At 47.2% G+C, this 20,345-nt stretch overlaps 2 protein-coding genes across 3 annotated transcripts in view; both read right to left on the minus strand.

The window, feature by feature from the left end:
* Positions 1–3,808, minus strand: part of ABCB6 (ATP binding cassette subfamily B member 6 (LAN blood group)) — a 28,550-nt gene extending 24,742 nt beyond the window's left edge. The window contains exons 1-2 of one of the 2 annotated variants that reach the window (XM_035126995.3): positions 3,425–3,808; positions 657–1,188 (exon numbers count right to left, since the gene is read on the minus strand). In XM_035126995.3, the coding sequence (XP_034982886.1) occupies positions 657–1,172 (516 nt within the window). In that variant the 5' untranslated portion in view covers positions 1,173–1,188; positions 3,425–3,808. The other variant, XM_035127005.3, reaches the window with a different exon arrangement.
* A 1,781-nt stretch (positions 3,809–5,589) lies between these two features.
* On the minus strand, positions 5,590–20,060 carry ATG9A (autophagy related 9A). The gene is made up of 14 exons (XM_035127017.3): positions 19,920–20,060; positions 19,425–19,468; positions 18,931–18,995; positions 18,454–18,615; positions 17,740–17,881; positions 15,550–16,298; positions 14,224–14,377; positions 13,767–13,946; positions 13,173–13,418; positions 11,929–12,143; positions 11,231–11,348; positions 10,138–10,363; positions 9,061–9,203; positions 5,590–8,261 (listed from the first exon to the last, which is right to left on the minus strand). The coding sequence occupies exons 1-14, from the start codon at positions 20,020–20,022 to the stop codon at positions 8,256–8,258; spliced, it is 2,553 nt and encodes an 850-aa protein (XP_034982908.1). The 5' UTR covers positions 20,023–20,060; the 3' UTR covers positions 5,590–8,255.
* Between the last annotated feature and the right edge of the window lie 285 nt (positions 20,061–20,345).

The raw sequence follows: 20,345 nt of genomic DNA on the forward strand, positions 1-20,345 counted from the left end.
GCCTTCCCCAACCAGGTGCCCTCCAGATGTGGTTGGACTACAACTTGCATGAACCTCAGCCACATTTTGAAAACCCTGGAATTTGAGGAGTCACATAAGCAGGTGTGTAGACAGTGGGCAATTCAGTTGGACAGTTGAGGTGGGGGAATAGTGGCCAGGCCCTAATCTTTACATGGAATCTGTGGCACGGAGTAAGTTCTCGACTTTCCAGTCTCTTGCTAAAGGGTATTGCCAGAGAGCAAGGATGTTAGTTAACGTTGTAAAGAAATGTGAAATCTCAACTTGTGGCTGGAAAGCTTTTCAGTAGGACTTTGTGCTGAGTCATTGGGCAAAGTCCCCTGCAAATTATTCAGCAATCGCCTCTGTGTATATATGTGTATGTGTATGCATGTGTGGTTGTGGTTGAGTGGAAAGGGGGAGGAGCACACACCACTCATGTCTAAAGCTTTCTGCAGCTCAAACAACAGTGACTCAGCAAAAATAGGTTGGGAAGAAGGCGCCAAGCAGTGGCTGGCACTTAAGAGCAACAACTCAACAACTAGCAAGTGTTGAAATCAGCAGGTTTACTTGGTTCTAATCTTCTCCCATCTCCAAGTATCCCACCACCCTGCCCAAAAAAATCCAGGATACCTGTCGCCAAACCCTTGTTGACCTACCTTCTGGTTGGCGTTTTCCAAGCCCCACCACCAGAGTGGGCTGTTCCAGGAGATGAAGGCCAGGTTCTCTGCTGCGAAAGCCAGAGCCCAAAAAAGGAGGAGGATGGCACCATGGCCTCTGATCCGGTCCTGCGCCAGAACCCTGGTGCGTTCCAGGTGGAGCAGCCCAACTGAGCTGGTCCAGCTCGCAGCAGAGAGGCAGGCGTACAGCACCATGTACCCATAAAGCTGTTGCACGCCCAACACCTGCCACAGAAAAGTGACAAAGGGCAGCAGCGCAAGGAGCAGAGAGAGGAGAACTTGGACGTGGTACAGGCGGGAGCGTGGGATATACTTTGGCTCCATGGTGCGGCTGAACCGGGCATAGCAAGCGTACTGCAGGGCCCCCAAGAGGAGGCAGACACTGAGCTGCACAGAGGGCACCAGTGTGAAGTAGAAACAGGGGTACAGCCCCTGCTGAGCCCATGCCTGCGCCAGGGAATCGTTCCCCTCACAGTAGCTCTGTAGCACCACCATCCTGCCGGCTGGGGAGCTGCAGAAACACAGATGAAAGAAACAAGGAAATTAGAACATATGTTTGGGCTACTATTTTATTGATTTATATCCCACCTTTCCTTCAAGGAGCTCAAGGTGGCATACGTAATTCTCCTCCTCCTCCACAACAAGCCTGTGAGATAGGTTAGGCTAAGAATGAGTGACTGGCCTAAGGTCCCCCAGTGAGCTTCATGGCTAAGTGGGGACTCAAAACCATGGTCTCACAGGTCCTAGTCCAACACACTGCTTTGCCACATTGGCTTTATATTTCAGTGCTGTCTGCAAATATGTTATATATAATATATGCAAACCCACAGGCATATGATGTTCTCACAGGCTTAAATGCAAGTGCAGAAGTAAACATACCACATGGTGCTACACACATACACACACACACAATGCAGGCATGAGAGCAGTCACCAATCTTGGACAATTTTTTTAATCCTTCTTGCTCAATATGCTTCCCCACCAAAAGAGGCAGGGAGAGACACTTCATAGGGAAACGCAAAAGAAACCACACAGTATCTGGGGCAGAGATCTCACCTTAATGTTCAGCCCACCTCCTAGCTTAAGGAATTGCTTAGCACAAGGCATCAAGAAGTGTCACACTTAAAATCAGAGTGACAGCTGCGTGGGGAGGAGCTGAATCTTGGTAACATTTTTCTTTTCAGAATAGTGGATAGATTTTGCTCATATTTAGGGCCTATCTGTTTACTTATGTTTTAGGTCAGGTAGGATTTTTTTTCACGATTTTAGATTTTCCACTAGCCATGGGGAAGGTTGCCCCCCACTCCTCTTTTCCTTCTAACACGGCTTGCTTTCCTAAGTCTTCTGCAGCAATTTTTGTGCAGACACTTTCTGTGGTGCAGATATTCTGTGCTTGTGGCACAGTGCTCTGGAATATTTGGGATGATCTGCCATATGCTGGCAAGTAGATAGCCTTCCTTTATGGGAAGGGTTTACATATGTCAAGGGCTGCTTTGGGGGAAGAGGAATATATTTGAGGCAGTAGGTAGGGCCAAAGGTAGGTGGGATGACCCTTTTCCTCTCCTGCAATCCCAACACCCCCTCCCCCTTGTCACCCACATGAAACTGGGGGCAGGATGTGGCATTAGTGCTGTGGGTTGCCTACCAGAAACATTTGGCCCCTAGGATGGCAGTTCCGTAGATGTTGATAGACTCTTCTAATGAAATTGATCCTTTAAAAACAAAACAGAAGCTCGAAGCCTGCTGTGTGCGTACAATAGCGTGATCCTAGATCATTGAGTTTCACAGGTCAGCTGTTTTAGCAAGTATGCACATTAACTGGGGAATTAACCCCATTGAGCCCAGTGGGGCTTACTTCTGAAAACACGTGCACTGTCTGACTCCTTGTTGCCACACTCCATAACCTTTTGCACCTTACTGCTTTCTCCTCAGTTTGAGTTCCATTAATGTTTAACCTCCTCGTATGACTTCGATAGCTGAGACTTCGATAAAATAATAAAATAAAACATATTTGCATCGATTTGCCGCCTGGCATAATTTACTGTGCCACTGTGCTACTACAGTGGATGCTATGCACTGTAGTTTTTGCTCAGCTATCTTCCCTCTGCCCCACAGCTTTTAATACACAAATAAGCCCTGAGCTACTTTCCCAAATGCTAGAAACCTGTCGTCTTCTTTTTTTTAAGGGCCACTGATACAGCCTTTTCCTCCATGAATATCCTCAGCGGATATTTCTGATGCCTTCCTCCACACCTCTCCGTGGGTTTTGCTTTGCTTTTTAAATTCGTTCTTTCTGATGCACGATATCAAAATAGCACATCATCACCGTGTTGTTATGACTACACTTCGCGCACTCGAGTAGCGCCTTGGATTCCTGCCCTCCCCGGGTCCAGCTGTTGTGTGTTCCCACTTTCCAAGCGGTGAACTTTCCCAGGCAGAAACCGCCAGCTTCCTGATTCAAGGGCACCCCGGGGAGCACAGCGAGGAAGAGACGGTGCTGAGCACCCACCCTCGCTGCCTACGCCTGTTACCCCACACACTTTGGGCAACAGGCCTGGCTGCTTGGCAATGGGCTTGGGGCATATTAGGAGGAGGAGGTGGAGATCAAGCCGTGGGGCTGTGTTGTCCCCCGCCCCCTGCCTCCTCTCTGTGCTGCCAGCCGGCGAGGGCACAGCAAAGGGGCCGCTGCCACCCGCTTCCCCTCAATCCCACCCGCCTGCCCCCTTCTCCCACCAACGTCTACTTGCCTGCTCGGGTCTCGTCAGTCCAGCCCACCCACTCTCCCCACCGCCCGGCTGGCTCGGCCAATGCGCAGCGGCGCGTCCGCAGCCGAGCTTCGCTGCGCCGCGGGAGCCGCGGCAGGCCCGATTGGCGCCCCCGGGGTCCTAGCGCCGCCTTCCCAACACTGTTAGGCAGATTCCTCCTGGGTCCTAGCGCCCACGGGTTACAACACAGGCGCTCAAGCTCCGGGCCGTTGCTCTTATTTATTTCCCGCCAAGCAAGAGCGCACGACACGGGTTGCGAAGGGCAGGTCCTGGGCTGCCCTCAACATTTATAATGGGCCAGCACGTCACCCCGATCCCGCTCCTCCGCATTTGTACCTCCGCAATCTAAAACAAGGATTCCGAACTGGAATGAGTCAGCACGATCCTAATCATGTGTACACGTCGCAAACGAGCGTGCGTCGGAGTGTGGCTTTGAATCCGGGTTCAGTTTGCTAACGCTGCTGTGAAAGGTATTGCGGCAGCAAAAAAAGAAGCCTCGGGGGAAAGTGTGCGAACTTGAGCCTATCACTTTTTCTCTGCCTCACAAGGTTGTTGTGAGAGGATACCATGCAGAGCACCGCTGTGACTATAACTGTCGCACTCCATTCAAAGTTTAATTGAGCCAAGGCTTATAAAGTCTCTGCTCTGAAATATCTAAGAAGTGAAAGGAACAGAGTGCACGTGAAAACCTTAGGAGTACCTTTTGCTGCTGTCACTACCCAGTATGTATCCATCATTACGAATTTCATCTTGGACAAGAGTTAACTGCCTTAGTTTTATGAAACCAATAATTTTAAATTGTCAGCTGCTGAGAGGTGCCCTGGCACCAGTATACAGTAAGATATAAATGTTGTAATAAACAAACAAACAAACCCAATTGTGTCAGTAACTTTCACTGAAATAATAAATAAATTATTATTATTAGTTAAATTTGAGTAGATATTCATAGTATTGAGTTATACCTCTTTTCAGATCCTGACGCAACCCTGATACAAAGATTTCCTAGGACTATTTTTAAGCAGTAAAAATGACTAGTAGTTTGTTTTGTTTTAATTTGCTAGTTATGTATTAAAATCAGCTTGTCTTACAGTTCCATTGTATGCATATACTATGGGATTTTTATTTAACAAAATTTATGTACTGCTTGGAGTGAAAACTCAGCAATTTACAATAAATATTAAAACTATAAATAAAGAAAGTTTAATTAAGATTATCAACAAAAAGGAAATTGTGCCTTCGCATTGGAATGAGACTTAGTCCACATAACTTGCCCCAGCTTCCCAGAACCAGAAACCAGAGCTTTAAATCTTAGTAATGACACAAAGTATATGTACTCCCACACACAGCTCTTTCCCTGTATTGGCAGGCTTTCTTGTGGCTTGCCTCAGAAAAGACGGTCTAATCCTTCAGATTAAAGATGGAGATGGGGATGAGGGAAATTGTCTAGGTCAAGAGCATTGCCACAATTTAGCACAGATGCCCTCTGACCCTCCCTGCTCCCCCACTTCCTGACATTTTTTAAAATTGAAATACAATTTAAAATTGCATTCACATACAAAATATGTATTGCTACATATGAGTTCATAGCAGTATTTGGCTATATAGAATTATAAACCCAAAAGTACCAGAATGCATTTAGCACTCACCTTTAAATGTACTCACTGCAATTACTCTTCCAAAGTGGTGCTATGTTCCCTATACAAAACAAACAAACAAACCAGTCCCTGAGCACATGGTAAATGCTAAATATATTTTTGTTCCTAGACATGACACACTCGTTTCTCAGCATTCAGAGGAGCCAGAAAAGATGTGCCTCTTTGGATATTATAGCAGTCTAGGGCTTTTTTCAGATGGAACTTGTCAGAAATCAATCAGTTCTGGCACCTCTCAGGTGGGTGCCTTTGTCATTGTAAGAGAACACAAGGTGTTCGTGATGAGTTCCTATACCTCTTTTGAAAAATTGCACTGTAGCAGTGCATGTATTGATATGTACAAAAATCCAGTAGATAGTAACTACCCCAGTAGTGCCACAAGCATTTTGATGATGGCCAACTATCCTGTGATCCACCTGGATTCATCTTGTAGGTAGCAGGCTGTTATCCCACCACACACAATGAAAGACAATTCCATAGGCACGGCCACAGCCATCAAAGAATGGAACATCCCTCTTTATTCAGTAGATACAGTACTGTACAGGATGTCAGACATAAGCTCTGTTTTACAAACCACTTGCAGTGCTCCACATAACTCACAGGCCAGCCTCTAGTGTCAGAAACGAAACAGGAGGCCACAGGTGGCTGTACCATGCACAAAAAGATGGGGGCAAAATCAAGACAAGCATAATACATGATAGCTGGAATTCCCATCCACCCCATGTTTTAGCTGAGAACGCTCCCTTTATTCATTGCTAGACCAGGGGTACAGTAACATTTCCACTAGGATGCAGCAGGCTAATCTCTGCCAATGGGACTGCTCTGCAGCTGGTCGCTGTAGTGCAGGGACACTGACCCTGTAGTTTTCCAGATGCTGTTGGACTCCAAATCCCATCAGCTCCAGCCACCACACTCAATGGTCAGGGATGATAGGAGTTGTAATATAGTAAAGTTTCACAAACTACAGGTTCCCCATCCCAACAGTACATAACCAGCACTAATCAAAGTTGCAGTCTATGAAGCTCTTCTTTCTACACTCCAGGGGATGTGTATTTTGCAGGAAAGACAGCAAATTAATATTTTACCATCGGTTGTTTTGAATTCCTTAAAATGCACCAGTAATCTGAAGAACTGGGGGAAATCCCAGCACCAGCCATACATCTAAACTACTGACAGCTTGAAGCTGCTGCTCACCAACTTCCCTCGTAGCATGTACCCCACAACACCAATGACCACCCTTTTGTTAAACTAGGTTAGGGAGTGGGGAAGTACAGTATCCTTTTCAGGCATAATCTTTCTAGAGCAGGTCAACTACCAGCTGTAATCAATTCATTGCTGGGTACAAATAATCTCTTCAATTCTGAAAGAGGGCAAAGAAGAAAAGAAATCCCAAGAGTCCTGGTTCCCAAGACCTGCAATGTCAGTTCCAAGGTCATATAGGGATCTCCATGCAACCAGGCCTGTGCCCACAGAGGAAGGATGCATATTTTATCTGCGACAGTAATGGCAAGCTGCTTTTCCTATGCACAACAGGAGCTTTGACAAGCAGCTACTGGAGGTTGCAGCAGCCACTGAAAAAAAAAAAGACCCCACAGAGAAGAGAAAGGAGTAAAAACCACAGGGTTAACCAAGACATATTGGGACCTGAAGCTCTGATGAGAGTGCTAGCATTACCCTATGCAATGATTGGCTGGATTGTACCACACCCTCTTGGGATGCAATGCTTTCACTGGGCAGTCTGGGAAGTAGTCTTTGTGATGTTTGCTATGCAAACCATAAAAGTATTTTGCTGTTGTGCTAAGACCAGATACCCCATAAGAATTAGAGGAGGACAGTGGAGCCGATGGCATGGTGTTCTTTAGTAATAAAGTGGGGGAACCAGCAGAGCTTCTGCAGACTGTTAAAGAGAACGCCTTGTCTAGCCAGGCGAGAGGTTCAGCCCTTTCAACAAGAACCTGAAGCCCACCCCAATTCTTAAGATTGTGACAGGTAATATATTTGGCATATAGGAACTCTTCTCTTGCTGGCACTTCCACAAGATCTGGATGCTTACCATTAAGGCATCCATAGAAAAGAGACATCACAAGGAGGGCACCACCAGCTTGGAGAAGAACCCAAGCAGTGTATGGGGAATCTGGGAAATATTTAAATAGAATGATGGGGGTGGGGGCAGACAAGTATTGCCTTCCTCCACCCATCCCTGGGGCAGAGCCTCATACTGTACTTGATCCTAAATCCTTGCAGGGTGAACAAGGTGAGAGCAAGGGGCTACCTCAGAATGGAGCCATCGGTCTGGAGCTGGGTGCCATTTGGTAAGGAGACTTTGGTCATTTCAGATATTGCCTCAAGCAAACCCTGGTACTGGCTGTGAAGCAATACCCTGCTAAACCTGTGCTTTGATACTGCAAGAGGGATGCAAAATAAACATGGCCCCAAACAGTAGAATCATTTGTGCCCACAGGAAGACAAAATCCTGCAGCATGAGTGGCGATGGCACTGCAAGCGTGCCTCTTTTGGCTTGGCTTCAAAGTTTGTGAGTGAATGGTAAAGCAGGGAGGAAGATACACACCCTTCTTGTGTGTGAAAAGCTTCTATCCAAGTTAGGCTCTGCTACTGGAGGAAGCCTGTGCCCCATTCCCCTTACAAAAATAATCTCTTGCAGCCCTTCTTTTCCTGAGTCCAAATCTATCGCCTGATTGCATCTTTAATTACACATTGTAGTCTGGACAGTGGTATAGCTCTTCCTGTTTCTGAACGGGGGTCCACACAGCAGGTCCTCCTTCTGCTGCTACAGGACATTTCAGGCAGGGCAAGCGTGGATGCCAGTCTCCTGCACTGCAGTGTGCTCCGTGGCATTCTGTGCAAGTCTCAGATGGTTCTCCAACATGGACGACACGGATGCAGACACGGACAAATATATGTAATCACACACACATCCAGCCCATGCCCAGCTAGCGTGCCACCGGCATGATGCATGTCTGGATAGAGTTCCGCCCACGATGAAGGCACTGCTGTCTTCACACCTTCCTCACTCTGGCACTGATGTCCAGGACATGGAGACTTGAGCCAACCCATACCTCGTAGGGCAGGGTAACCCAATGTCCCAACAGCTGAAGTGGGCCCCCGATGTGGAGCCCACACAGGATCTTCAGCCTTCACAGCTACACCTGGAAGGGATAGGTAAGGCAAAGGAAGTTACGGTATTTGGGAAGGGGACAGTGAGGAGAAAGACTTGGTCAAAGCGAAGCTCTGAATACTCCAGATTTTATGCCAAACAAAGATCCCACCTCCTGAAACTTTCAGTATTTATTTTTAAGCAAGTTGTAGGCCATTTAGCAATATCAGCTGACCACATGCAAAGGAGAATAAGGATCCTTCACCTTCAAAAGCCATGTGGAAGAGAACATTTTGACAGCTACAACTGATGGAGGGGAAGAAATGCTGCATATACTGAAATTCCCCTTTCCAAGGCAGAAAATGCCCCCAGCCTTCTTTTGTGTGTGGCTAGCACACTGAAGCTAGAGATCTTTCACAGCATGCCTGGCATTGCTCTTTGTCCCTCCATAGCTTACTCTCTCAACTTCTCATATTACTCTTTTTCCTCTTACCCTGAGATGACACTTTGGTGGTGGGGGGAGTCTACCCGAACATGGCTTTCTTTCTTTAATTTATAAATTTAAATTTCTCCCTTCATCCAAGAAACACGGGGCAGTTTACAGGATAGGCTTTCCTGATTTATTTGGTCTACTTTGTGTATGAGTTCCTGAAAGCCCGACTAGTTCATATCAGTAGAGCCTTCCCAAACACAAAATCAAATTATTTTTGTACTAACTAGTCTTTGGCCAGGTAGTTCCTGGTGAGGATAGTGCAGTAATACATATAGCTGCATAAAGAAACTGCAGATTCCTCTGGTTTCATGACACAGCCATTGCCATTGCCAGTGCCCAAGTACCAACCAGGCTGTACCTTGTGTATCTGAGGTGGCAACTCATCTTCCAAGCTCTCCTCCGGCACAGGCTCTGGGTGCCGAGCAGTCTGGCCATCTTCAGCCCACCCCCCAAGTGGCAGCCGAGCGAAGTGTGATGGGGCTCTGTGCACAATGCCAGGGTCTGTGGGAAAACAAAGAGGAAAAGAAAACCACCGGATGGGGCAGCCAAAATTAAATGAGATCAGTTTGCTGCAAAATCTGTTTGGGGCTTCTAGTCTGCTCTGCTCCCGATTACCAGCCACCCAACACAGATACAGTAGCTGGGAAGCAGTGGCGTAAGTGGAAGTATAATATTTTGCAAGTACTCTTGGTCTTTTTGCTCCCACCTGCTACTCTAACCAAGTCCATTAAGCAACACCCTATCCTGCCAGCTTCGGCCATGCCCCTTGTTGAAAGAAATAAGTATATTGATAGCTTCAAGACCAGAACAACGAAGAGTCTTGTGGCACCTTAAAGACTAATAAATTTATTATGAACCATAGTCTACTCCATCTGATGAAGTATGAATATGTCATAAATTAGTCTTTAAGGTACCACATGCTTTCATGGACTGACATGGTTACCCTTCTGGAAATTCATAACCAAAGAAAATCGAGCCTTCTGGAAATCGAAACTTAAAAAAAAACGAGAGCCCAAATCACAGAGAAAATGGTGCCTTCTGAAATGGCAGCAATGAAAGAAAAATTGACTTTTGAACTTCCCAAACTCATAATGCCACTCTTGTAGCACTGCTAGCCAGTACTCCAAACCTGACTGCAAGCACTTGCTTATACCTCTGCTGATCAGCAAGGAGTGAAGGCACTGAGGTTGGCCTTGAGGCAATCTGAGGCATAGGTTAAGGCTTGCCTCTTACATATGATGCACTGGCCATGTCATCAAAAGGGTTCACCAAAACTGCCAAGCAGCATGTCAGACTGATATCTAATCTTTGTCTCTAGTTGCCCTGTAGTTAACAAGAATTGCCAGCATGTGTTATGTGCAGGGTTTGGCAGGAAATAAAGCCTTTTCTGGCTAAGGAATATGGAAGCACTGAGTTTGGCATTCCTGAAACATACCTGAGACACCACCATATCGGCGCTGGAAGCCGGCTTGCAGAGCAGCTGTCTCATCTCCAGCCTGGCGAGGCGAGGCGAAAGGATAGCTGGCTGAGCGGGGAATGGCACTGCTTGGGGTCCCCTGATGAGCATCGGGCTCCTCCTGAGCGCTTTCACCACTCTCATCACTCTCTCGCCGGTGCCACAAGTGCCGCTCAGGCTCCAACTGGGCATGTTGCTTGTGTAGCTGTGAGAATGGCATGGAGTATTAATGAGCAGCCAACTAGAACCCTGTGGTGACATTGACATGTGTCCCAAGCAAGCCCAGTTTGGGACCTGATACAATCCAAGTATCGAAGTTTCCTGATACAATCCAAGGGGACCCAGGTGGCGCTGTGGTTAAACCACCGAGCCTAGGGCTTGCTGATCAGAAGGTTGGGGGTTCGAATCCGTGACGGGGTGAGCTCCCGTTGCTTGGTCCCAGCTCCTGCCACCCTAGCAGTTCGAAAGCACGTCAAAATGCAAGTAGATAAATAGGAACCGCTACAGCGGGAAGGTAAACGGCATTTCCATGTGCTGCTCTGGTTTGCCAGAAGCGGCTTTGTCATGCTGGCCACATGCCCTGGAAGCTGTACGCCGGCTCCCTCGGCCAATAATGCGAGATGAGCACGCAACCCCAGAGTCGGTCACGACTGGACCTTATGGTCAGGGGTCCCTTTACCTTTATCTTTACAATCCAAGTATCACAGGCCTCCACATAAATATCACATTTACAGCCTAAATTTCACATGCTTTTACACAGGTAAATGCAAGTCATCACCTGCATCCATGCAAGTCTCACTCACATCCTGCAAGCCTAAGGACTCTCCACTCATGTCCAGTTGTGCACAAATTGTCATAAATCATGGCCCAGTGAAGGGAGCCTTTGCTCCCAGCCTGATTTCTGTATAATGAAGGGCCTATCTCTTAGGTTAGGAGCTATATCACAGTACAGAGGCCTGTTCGATCCTCCTTTGCTGCGCTCATTCAGGTATACATGTCTCAAGATGAAGGTCTACACAGAACCTTCAGGGCCCATTGCAAAGGCCTGCATGATTCTTGATGCTCAGCTCACCTCATGCATGTAGAGCGCATGCAGACTCATCTCAGTAGAGGCATATTCTGAAAGGATCAGGCTTTGAAGCTGGCCCTCCCAGGCACTACTCCCAGAACTAGCTGTCCTGGCATCAACCCTGCAAGTCAGAAGGGAGAGAAGAGTCAAGATGTGTTAGAAAGAGTAATTTGGAGTCCAGAAGGCACCTTCTTGCCACTCCACACCCCAATAGTATGATTGCAGCAGCTTTCCCCCTCCGAGTCTGAGCCTAGAAAGGGTGACATCAACCATACTACTGCTGTAGCCTGCTAACTAAAAGGATTGCAAAGTGTGTGTTTAGAACACACAGCAATCTTTTGGGAAGCCTTGCAGAACTGGATAGCTTTCTGCTATCCCTCATAACCACAGCTCCAAACACAAGGAAACCCTAAGCCAAGGGTGGGGAGCTTGTGACCAGTCTTTGCCACTGGCCATGCTAGTTGGCACTGATGGGAACTGGGAGTCCAATAGGAGGGAGGCAAAAAAAAGGCATAAAAAGCTCTCGCTACTGCTTCAAAGGCACATCTAGGAGGCTGCTTCCTGCTCTAACACACAGTAATGTATACCTGTGCTGGGGAAAGCCTCATGAAATAGTCCTCAGAGCACTCTGGGTAAAGTTCTGGTGAGGTGCTCAATTCTTGGCTTTTTCCTCTAGCCCCTTACAACATGCAGCTTCTTACCCTGAGCCTGCCATTGTGCCAGGACCCCGATGTTGGGAACCTTCTGTGTGGGAACTCCTGTGGGCTGTCTGCATTGACTGAAGAGGAGAGAAAGAACGCAGGGCAGATGCTACCTCAGACACAGCCGAGAGATGCCGCGAGGCCTGCCCATCACGGACTGCCTGGTAGCCCAGGACTGAGGAGCCTGCAATCACATTGGCAATCAGGCTGTGTGGCTGCAGGGAGAGAACAGAGGAGGGAGGTGTGACCCAGGCAGGAAGATCCAAGGCCTGCCCCCATCTATCTACATTCAATGCTTCACCACCACAACTGAACTTTGCAGACCACCCTGTGATTCTTGGATGAAGGGCGGTCTAGAAATTAAATACTGTAATAAAAATAAATATTTTCACTTGTGCCTTTGCAATGGGGATCCTGAATTCTCTCCACATTTTGGAAATTAGCCCACCCATCTCCAGCCCCCAGCAATTCAAATGCTTTCTAAACGGTGACACTTGGAAGAGAAGATGCCACAGGTGTTGGGGGACTTTTTTTATAGGGAAGACAAGTGATTCAGTGAGAAACAGATTGTTAATCACATTAAGATATCCTAAACACAAAAGGACCTTAGGTTTTTGATTGTATGTAGTTGGATAAGTGAAATTGAAATAGTGTAACTACAAGAAACCAAGGACCTTCTGGAGGTGGGTGAGTGGGATGTTGCTTATTTATGTCTAACTTTATTTACACTTGAGTGTTATTTGTGCATCTTACTGAATCATATTGATTCCAATATCAATTCATATCAATAGGAATCTCATTGATTTATTACAATTCCATGTTTGCAACCTTTGAGTCTTCCATAAGCTTAAAACTTTCACAATAAAAATATACAGAAATAAAAGCAATAAAATATCCTAGGGAAAGGAACTGGGAAATAAAGGAGAAGGGAGAGAGGATGGGTAATGCGGAGACTCTGAAGGTGCCAACTTTTAGGGGAGTATGACTAACTTTTGCTGAAGAGATAACTGGACACAGAAGTAGCATGCTGGCAGGAGAAAGGTAGTCTAATTAGGTCACAAGACAGTGGCAGCCATACTACCATGGCACTCAAATGACTCCACACTGAGCCTAGAGGCCCACATAGAGACATTATCCCCATCCCACAAAAAAGAAACAGTTCACTCTGCATCTCTCCCTATGATAAACCAAGATTATGTCCTGATCTACCACACACTAGTTCTCTCCATCCTCAGGGCCAATACCTCTGATTCTGACTGCAGGGACTGAATGGAGGTGAAGAGCGCATTGTCAGGCAGGACAGCCTGCTGGGCCAGAGCCAGGCTGCTGTCACGGTGCACACGTTCCTTAAGCAAGCCAATGAAAGCCGTGCTCTCCCGAGGAGGTTGCCAGTGTGGGTTGGTGATAGCAAAGTGCATGAGGGACAGCTCAGTCTTGCCATCCTCGGCCTGTTGGTAAACGGAAGCCTCCGTCTTCCCGGCTGACATCCACTGCAAAACAAGAGACGGACAGGGTGTTTGAGTGTTTTGTTCACACCATGCAGCTGCCTCATTAAAAAGAGAGAAAATAATGAACAAAGAGACTAATCCATAGCAAATGTCCCTTGTGAAAGTGATCTTTCCAAAACAAACAGCAGATCCGAGAGCTAAACCTCTCTCCAGATGTGCCCATTCTTCTGGGACTAGGAGCAGCCAGCTGACACAAGGGCACTGCAAACCTGGCCTGTGAGCAGCATCACAGCTCCATGCTGGGGCAGGGCAGGGGCACTGCAGGGTGTCTGCGACCAGGACAAAGCAAGGCATGTCGGGCCCATGATGCTGCCCCTCAATGGGACCTACCGCTGGGTGTCCATGCCACCGCACATCCATCTGGGCAAAGGAGCAGGTATCTCCCACGCCCACCACCTCCACAGTGAAGTTGCGGAAGAAATCAATTATCTCCAGAGCTTTGGGCCTCAGGCAGAAGATGAGGATCAAGGGAGTCACAATGGGGCTGAGCAGTTCTTCCAGGATGAATACCTTAAGTAAAGGAGACAAAGGCATTAAGTTCAGCAACTGCCACGGGTCCGTATCACCTGTGAAACCACTGCACAGCCTCAAGACATGACTGTAGGCACTGGGGAGAATAATTGGGGGAAATATCAGTAATTCTTTCCTCCCACATACCCTGGGGTCAGAGAACCTCCCCCATTTTGGGGGGGAACTCAAGGGACAATACATGCTTGGATCTAGTCAGGGTCTATGCAAAGGGCAGCTCTTATACGATTTCCTCCCACCCTACCCTGCCCCACCTCACCGCCTTGTACTGGAAGAGCTGGGCGAACTCATCTCGGGTTTCATAGCGGTGGGCGTTGCCCTGCCAGTGGTCAGGCATGTAGTGGATGTGCGCCAGAATCACCCGAAGCAACTGCTCTGGGCAGAAGACCAGGTGCTGGTCTGGGATGAAGGATCTGCAGGACAGATGGGACAGGTGTCAACGAGAGCTACATTCCTTCATAAAAGCAAGCAGACAGGCACCTTATGTTCTAGGGGTCCCCAGCCCCAGTGTTCCCTCTTCATGGAAAGATGAACACAGAGGAGTGTAATGAGACAAACTATTTATGGGTCAGATATAGCAGGTTCAGCTTTAACGAACTGGTTCACTGTGGAGGAAGATGTTAATTTCACACATTTCTGTATTTATTTATATCCTTATTTGCAGTACAGAACTGTTCAGATTGCAGCCTTTGATCAGAGTAATAAAATGTGTGGTGCCTGTTTGCCTCTAAAGCAGCCTTGCAACAATTCCTCACAGACTCTGTGATCAGCCAAATTCCTAGATTTCTTAGACTCCTGTTCAACCACTAGTCTTCACTGACATTAAGTCAGTGGCAGGTTACAGCAATCTAAAATGTCAATTACAACATAGGAAATGTCAGGTTGATTTTTACTGCACATCAATATACAGCACAGCCAACTCTGTTTAACCAGTAGCTATACACGCTATACCACCCCCACCTTTGTTTCACCTCTCAGATATCAAGCTGAGCTGCTGTTTCCAACTCCTTTATTCCCCATTTCTGTCCGCTTACCCTAGTTTGTGACTCGCCCCAGAGTATTACCTTCAAGCAGTGCCTGTCACATTCTTCATAGACAGCTAGAAGCTCTGTCCTTGCTTGATCCAGGCAAAAACTGAAAGGTAAGTCTAAGGTTGCACTATTCTAGAAAAACCAGGCTTTGCCTCGTACCATCCCAGAGGCCCTCTCATTGCAGGTGTCACAGTCTAAACAACTCCAAGGCACCACCATCACTAAGATCATTAAACCAGGGAAATGACCTGTTTTGCAGAGCTGAAAGACATGGGTTGTTAAGCTTAATCAATTTGCTCAAGTGTCCTAGCTATCATTGCCACAGAAGGAAAAGGCAGCACAGGCAATTCATCTCCCAGCAACTTACTCAGTGGGAGACACAGCAGAACAACTTTTGTAGCTTAATGCAATTTTTGGTCAGCAGAATGCTTTTAATTCCCACCTGTCAATTCTCTGGTTGGGTGCTCCCCATAGTAATGGCAACCACCCCGTTGATGCCAAGGCTCAGAGAACAAAAGCAAAAGCCCTTCTGTTCACAGCCAATCTCAACTCACCTGCAGACAGTGACAGCCACGCCCAGAATGGTGACTGTGGTGAGGACATGCTCCACAGCAAGCACGTCTTCATCATAAATTGTGAGGGCAATGAGGACAGCGAGGATGGAGCCAGCAAAGAAGGCCACATTCTTAGCCACGACAGTGAACAGAGGTGAAATGAAGCAGTTCATGTACTTGGAGGCTGGCTTGTAGCCCTTGCTAAGGCGCGAGTGCAACTCGTGGTCCAGCTCATTGAAGTGCCGCAGGTAGCAGCGGCCGTAGAGGGACCAGCAACGAGCCCCCAAGCTTCCTGGCTCTCGCTTCAGCATCTCTGTGTAGCTGAAGAAGGCGTAGAGGATCTGCCAGATGAGGATGAGTGGACAGAGCAGAAAATTAGCAATGCCAATCCAGAGGATACGGGTGCCCAGCTTTTCAGCCAGCTCCAGGCGGTTGCTGCCTCGCTTGTACTCGGCCTTGAGACTCCACTCATTCTCAAAGAGTGAGCCAGGGCCCCAGAAGAAGATGAGCTCAAAGTTGTACTTGAGGCCACGCGTATAGAAGATTGTATCGCCCAGTAGGGGAAGGTGGAAGCGCATAGGCAATAGCGACTTGTTCACCATGGCCACCATGTAGTTCTTGAAACGCAGGATGCGGTGGTAGATGTCCAGTTCTGTCAGCTCCTTCTTATGGATGCAGATCTGGTGTTCCTTCTGGATTTGGACAATCCGTGCCTGCACCTCCTGCCATGTGTAGTAGGGCAAATTGGACTGCAGGCAAAGAGAGGGATGGTAAGGTTAGTGCTGTGACAAGGCTAATCCTCTTGATGGGGATACACTCCCTTCTGAAGGAGCAGGTACACAACTTGGGGATAATTCTGGATCCATTGCTGTCACTTGAGGCTCAGGTGGCCTCAGGTGGAGTGCCTTCCATCAGCTTCAGCTGGTGGCCCAGCTGTGCCCCTATCTGGACAGGGATAGACTAACTTCTCTTGTCTATGCTCTGGCAACCTCTAAGTTAGATTAGCGCAATGCACATGGGACTGCCTCTGAGACATTTCAGAAACTTCAGCTGTTGTGGAATTCAGTGGCCAGGTTGCTCATCAAGGCAGGACAGTTTGAGCATGTAACACCAATCTTGGCCTGACTGCACTGGTTGACAATTAGTTTCTGGGCCCAATTTTGACACATAAAGCCTCAAACATCTCAGGGCCGCAATACCTTAAGGACCATCTCTTCCCATATGAACTAACCTGGACCCTGCAGTCATCATATAAGGTGCTTCTTCATGTTCCCTCTCCACAAGAGGTCTAGAGGGTAGCAACATGAAGATGAGCCTTTTCTTTGGTGGCTCCCCATTTGTGGAATGCTCTCCACAAATTGGTTCATCTGGCGCCATCATTATATATCTTTATGTGCCAGGCAAAAACTTTCCTCCACATTCAGGCCTTTGGCCTTTAACTATCTGTGGCCTTTTAGAAGTGGGTAGGTTTTTAATGTATTCCCCCCCCCCCCGGTGGTTTTAATGTATCTGGGGGTGGGGGTTTTTTTTGTCCATTTGGTTGTTTGTTTGTTGATTTGAGTTGTCTTGGGAAAGATAAAGTGACTAACAAATTTAACAAACAAAAACTTTCCCCAATCCTGAAAAAGGGGGAGGGAATTTGTTATGCAGAGACTCAACTTCTAACACTCTTGGGCAAGGACCAAATAACAAACACTGGCAAACCAGACAATGGCAGCTGCAGAACATACTAGCCCTGCCACTCAACCAAGCAAGTCAGATTGAGCATACATGGGATTAGCAGCAGACCAGAAAGAGCAGCAGCAGTGTGTAACTCTGAAGGAAGGTCAATAAGGGACAGAGGAAGATTCGGGAGTGGAAGATTTTTCTCTTAAAGCAGAAGAAGCAACAGGTCTTATCTGCAGGCTTCTGACTGCTTCGAAAAGAGTATAACAACTGAATTGCACGATCAACCCAAATGTTATTCTGGGTCAAACCAAATGTTGTTCCAGCATTCTGTCTCCAGTAACAGTCAGTCAAATGCTTCTGGGAAGGTTGCAGAAAAAAGTGGGGGCAGAATATGGCAGTACTGATTTGCTTGAAATCAGGTAATTAGAACTATATTGCTAAGGTGTCAACATTCCCTATCAATAGCACAGTATGTAGATTTGTGCATGCATGTCTAACAGTTCCCAGACCACAGCAGCTTACCATGGGAATCTTGAGAGCGTTGATGTAAAAAGAGTGGATTTCCCAATAGCAGCAAATGTTGTAGATGAATTTTATCAGCCGATGGATCCAGAAGACCCCCGCGATCACCAGGATGGAGATGAGAAAGCCATTGGCCTGGATCCTGTGAGAAAGATGGACTCACAGAAAGGAAGAAGCAGCTACCTCCCTTCTGGTTGTTACAGTTCTTTCCAAAGCATGTGTGAACCCCTCCTCAGATTGCTAGAATACAGGCACTTCAGGTTTGTGCAAGGCTATGCAGTGCTGAGATGCATTAAACTGTACTAATGGGCAACTGGGCTGGAAAACCTGAGAGAAGATGGGTACAGCTACAAATGTGAACACAAAGCTTTCTCTCACAGTTAATCCACAAGACACTGAGGGTCCAAATATTTTCTAGTACAGTATATTAAAAGACCAGCTAGCTCGTCAAGGGCCCAACTTTATCACTGAGATTAGGTTAACATTGGAGACCCCAGATTTGGCTGATATAGAAGCAAACACCTGAAAGCAGTTTTGACAGCAACGCTCACCTTGCAAGAACTACATTTCCGAGCCTACAGCTATGATTAAGTGTGACTTAAAATGCAAAGTAGAGGATCTTCCACATCCAGGAGGTCTCTTGGATTTTAGACCCCACCAAGATGGGCTAGGATGTGGTCAAATTTAGGAAAGGATAGTCCTTGCTAACTTTACCTGGCACTGCACTCATTGGGAGGCAGGAAGGCATCTGGCAGGGTCACCTTGACGGGGTCACTGGAATGCTGGCTGTGATTCACCAGCTTGTTAGCAAACAGGATATCGTAGTCAACACAGCTGACAAGGAATGTGGTGAAGGCCACAACAAAGATGAACTGCCTGTGAGAAGAGAAGATGTGTCACACTAGGAGGCACTCAGCCTTCCCCGCTCCCATCTTCAAATTATCTGGGCCAGCAAAAGGCACCAGCTGTCTGAATCCTTCATATCAGAGACATCTTGCATAAAGAGAATCAGGAATAGGATTTGTTTTCCTATCAACCTGAATGGCAGGGAATTGGGGCCAGGGAAGGATCACTAGTTCCAGCATGAAACCAGAACTCTTTTTTTCACCTCTTGCAAGGTGCCCATGGAAATACAACAAATGTCCACTTCCAATCCCGTCTTACAGGAAGAGACATGGAGTTCATACTCACATTAATTCAAAGATCTCACTGATGAGCATACAGGTGAAGCCATTCTTCTGGTGCAGGTTATAGACGTGAGGGGTACAGTCAAAGAGAATTGCTCAGAATATTGGTTGCAGACCCACCCTTAGTTTTACCAGAGACTAGTCTCCCATTAGCAGGAAGCATCTCCTTTTCCAGTTCAACCTGCCATGCTATAAGATAAGTCACGATTAGCCACCATCAGGAGGAAAGAGTCAGTAACTTTCGGAGGGGGTGATTGCAAATCTCATTGTATTGCTTTTGTTGCTGTCTGGCCTGTAAACCTGTATGGGTTCCAGAGGCTGGTTCTTGATTATGCTATCTTTTGTTCCTGAATTGATACTGAAAGGTCCCTTGCCTCTTGGAGTGTTTAATGGGCCACAAGGAACCTTGTAAAGGGTTCCCAGCTCTGCTGCTACCGAGCCCCACCCCCAATCCCGACAACTGGGATCCAACCATCCCTGCCCTTCAGGTAAGGATATACGAGAGAAAAAGAGGTCCAGATTCTCAATGTGGTGCCAGGGAGCTGCAAGACAGACAAAGTGAAAAAAGAATCCTAAAATTCAACACAGCAGAAAGAAGCCAGAGGGGAGGGAGCTGTGGCACATCCAAGCCCAATATTTTAAGAACATTAGTTTAAAGCTGAACCCTAAACACAATTTCTAGAGAAAAAGCCTTGCTCAATTTAGTGGGAATGTACTAAGAACTTAAGACCAAAGGCCCGTCTAGTCCCACATGCCTCTGGGAAATCCACAAGCAATACAAGAATGCAGCTGCCTTCTCCTACTACTGCTGCTTCCCAGGAACCGGCATGCTTGAAAACATGCTGCACACCAAATGCAGTTTCTCCAGAAACAGAGCCAGAATCTCACAATTCCACTTCCTGTTCAGATTAGTCTTTCACCAATCCCAGGCACCATCAGCACTGATTTGTGGGGTGCCTGGCCCCAAGGCTGGCCGCTCACAGCTGTACTCACATTTGCTGCCCTCAGCAATGTGAACCATCAGGTCCTCTTCTCCCGGGGGAGAGTCATTGTAGGAGGCCTCCAGCCGCTGATACTCTGTATCAAAATGAGCCATGTTGTCACTGAGCTGGGCGTCATCCAAAGTCACACATGCTCTGAGAGGCGGAAAGACAGGGTAAAAAAAAAGTAGCACTTAAGACATAACTCGAAGGCATCAGTTGGGTTGGGAGACTCATTTCATTTAAATTTACCCTTAAAGGGAACTGGAAGCTTTTGGTGGGGACCAAATAGCAGGGGGCAAGGAAGGAAAAGAGTGAAAGAGTGGAGAGAGGAAAGTGGCAGGAGAGAAAAGCAGCACAAATTAAGAGATAGGAAATAATGATCGGTAGTGAGAGCATTGCAGGAAACACTGCCTGATCATGAAACATGCTATTCTTG

This window comes from Zootoca vivipara, chromosome 1, assembly GCF_965207765.1.
Source record: "Zootoca vivipara chromosome 1, rZooViv2.hap1.1, whole genome shotgun sequence".
Lineage (NCBI taxonomy): Eukaryota > Metazoa > Chordata > Lepidosauria > Squamata > Lacertidae > Zootoca > Zootoca vivipara.

Excerpts from the sequence above, each read along its gene's own strand:
- ATG9A (XM_035127017.3), bottom strand. The coding sequence starts at position 20,022 with ATGGCTCATTTTGATACAGAGTATCAGCGGCTGGAGGCCTCCTACAAT. Across the intron at positions 11,349-11,928 it reads GGCACAATGGCAGGCTCAGG|GGTTGATGCCAGGACAGCTA; the intron begins GTAAGAAGCTGC and ends TCTGACTTGCAG. Across the intron at positions 9,204-10,137 it reads CCGATATGGTGGTGTCTCAG|ACCCTGGCATTGTGCACAGA; the intron begins GTATGTTTCAGG and ends GTTTTCCCACAG.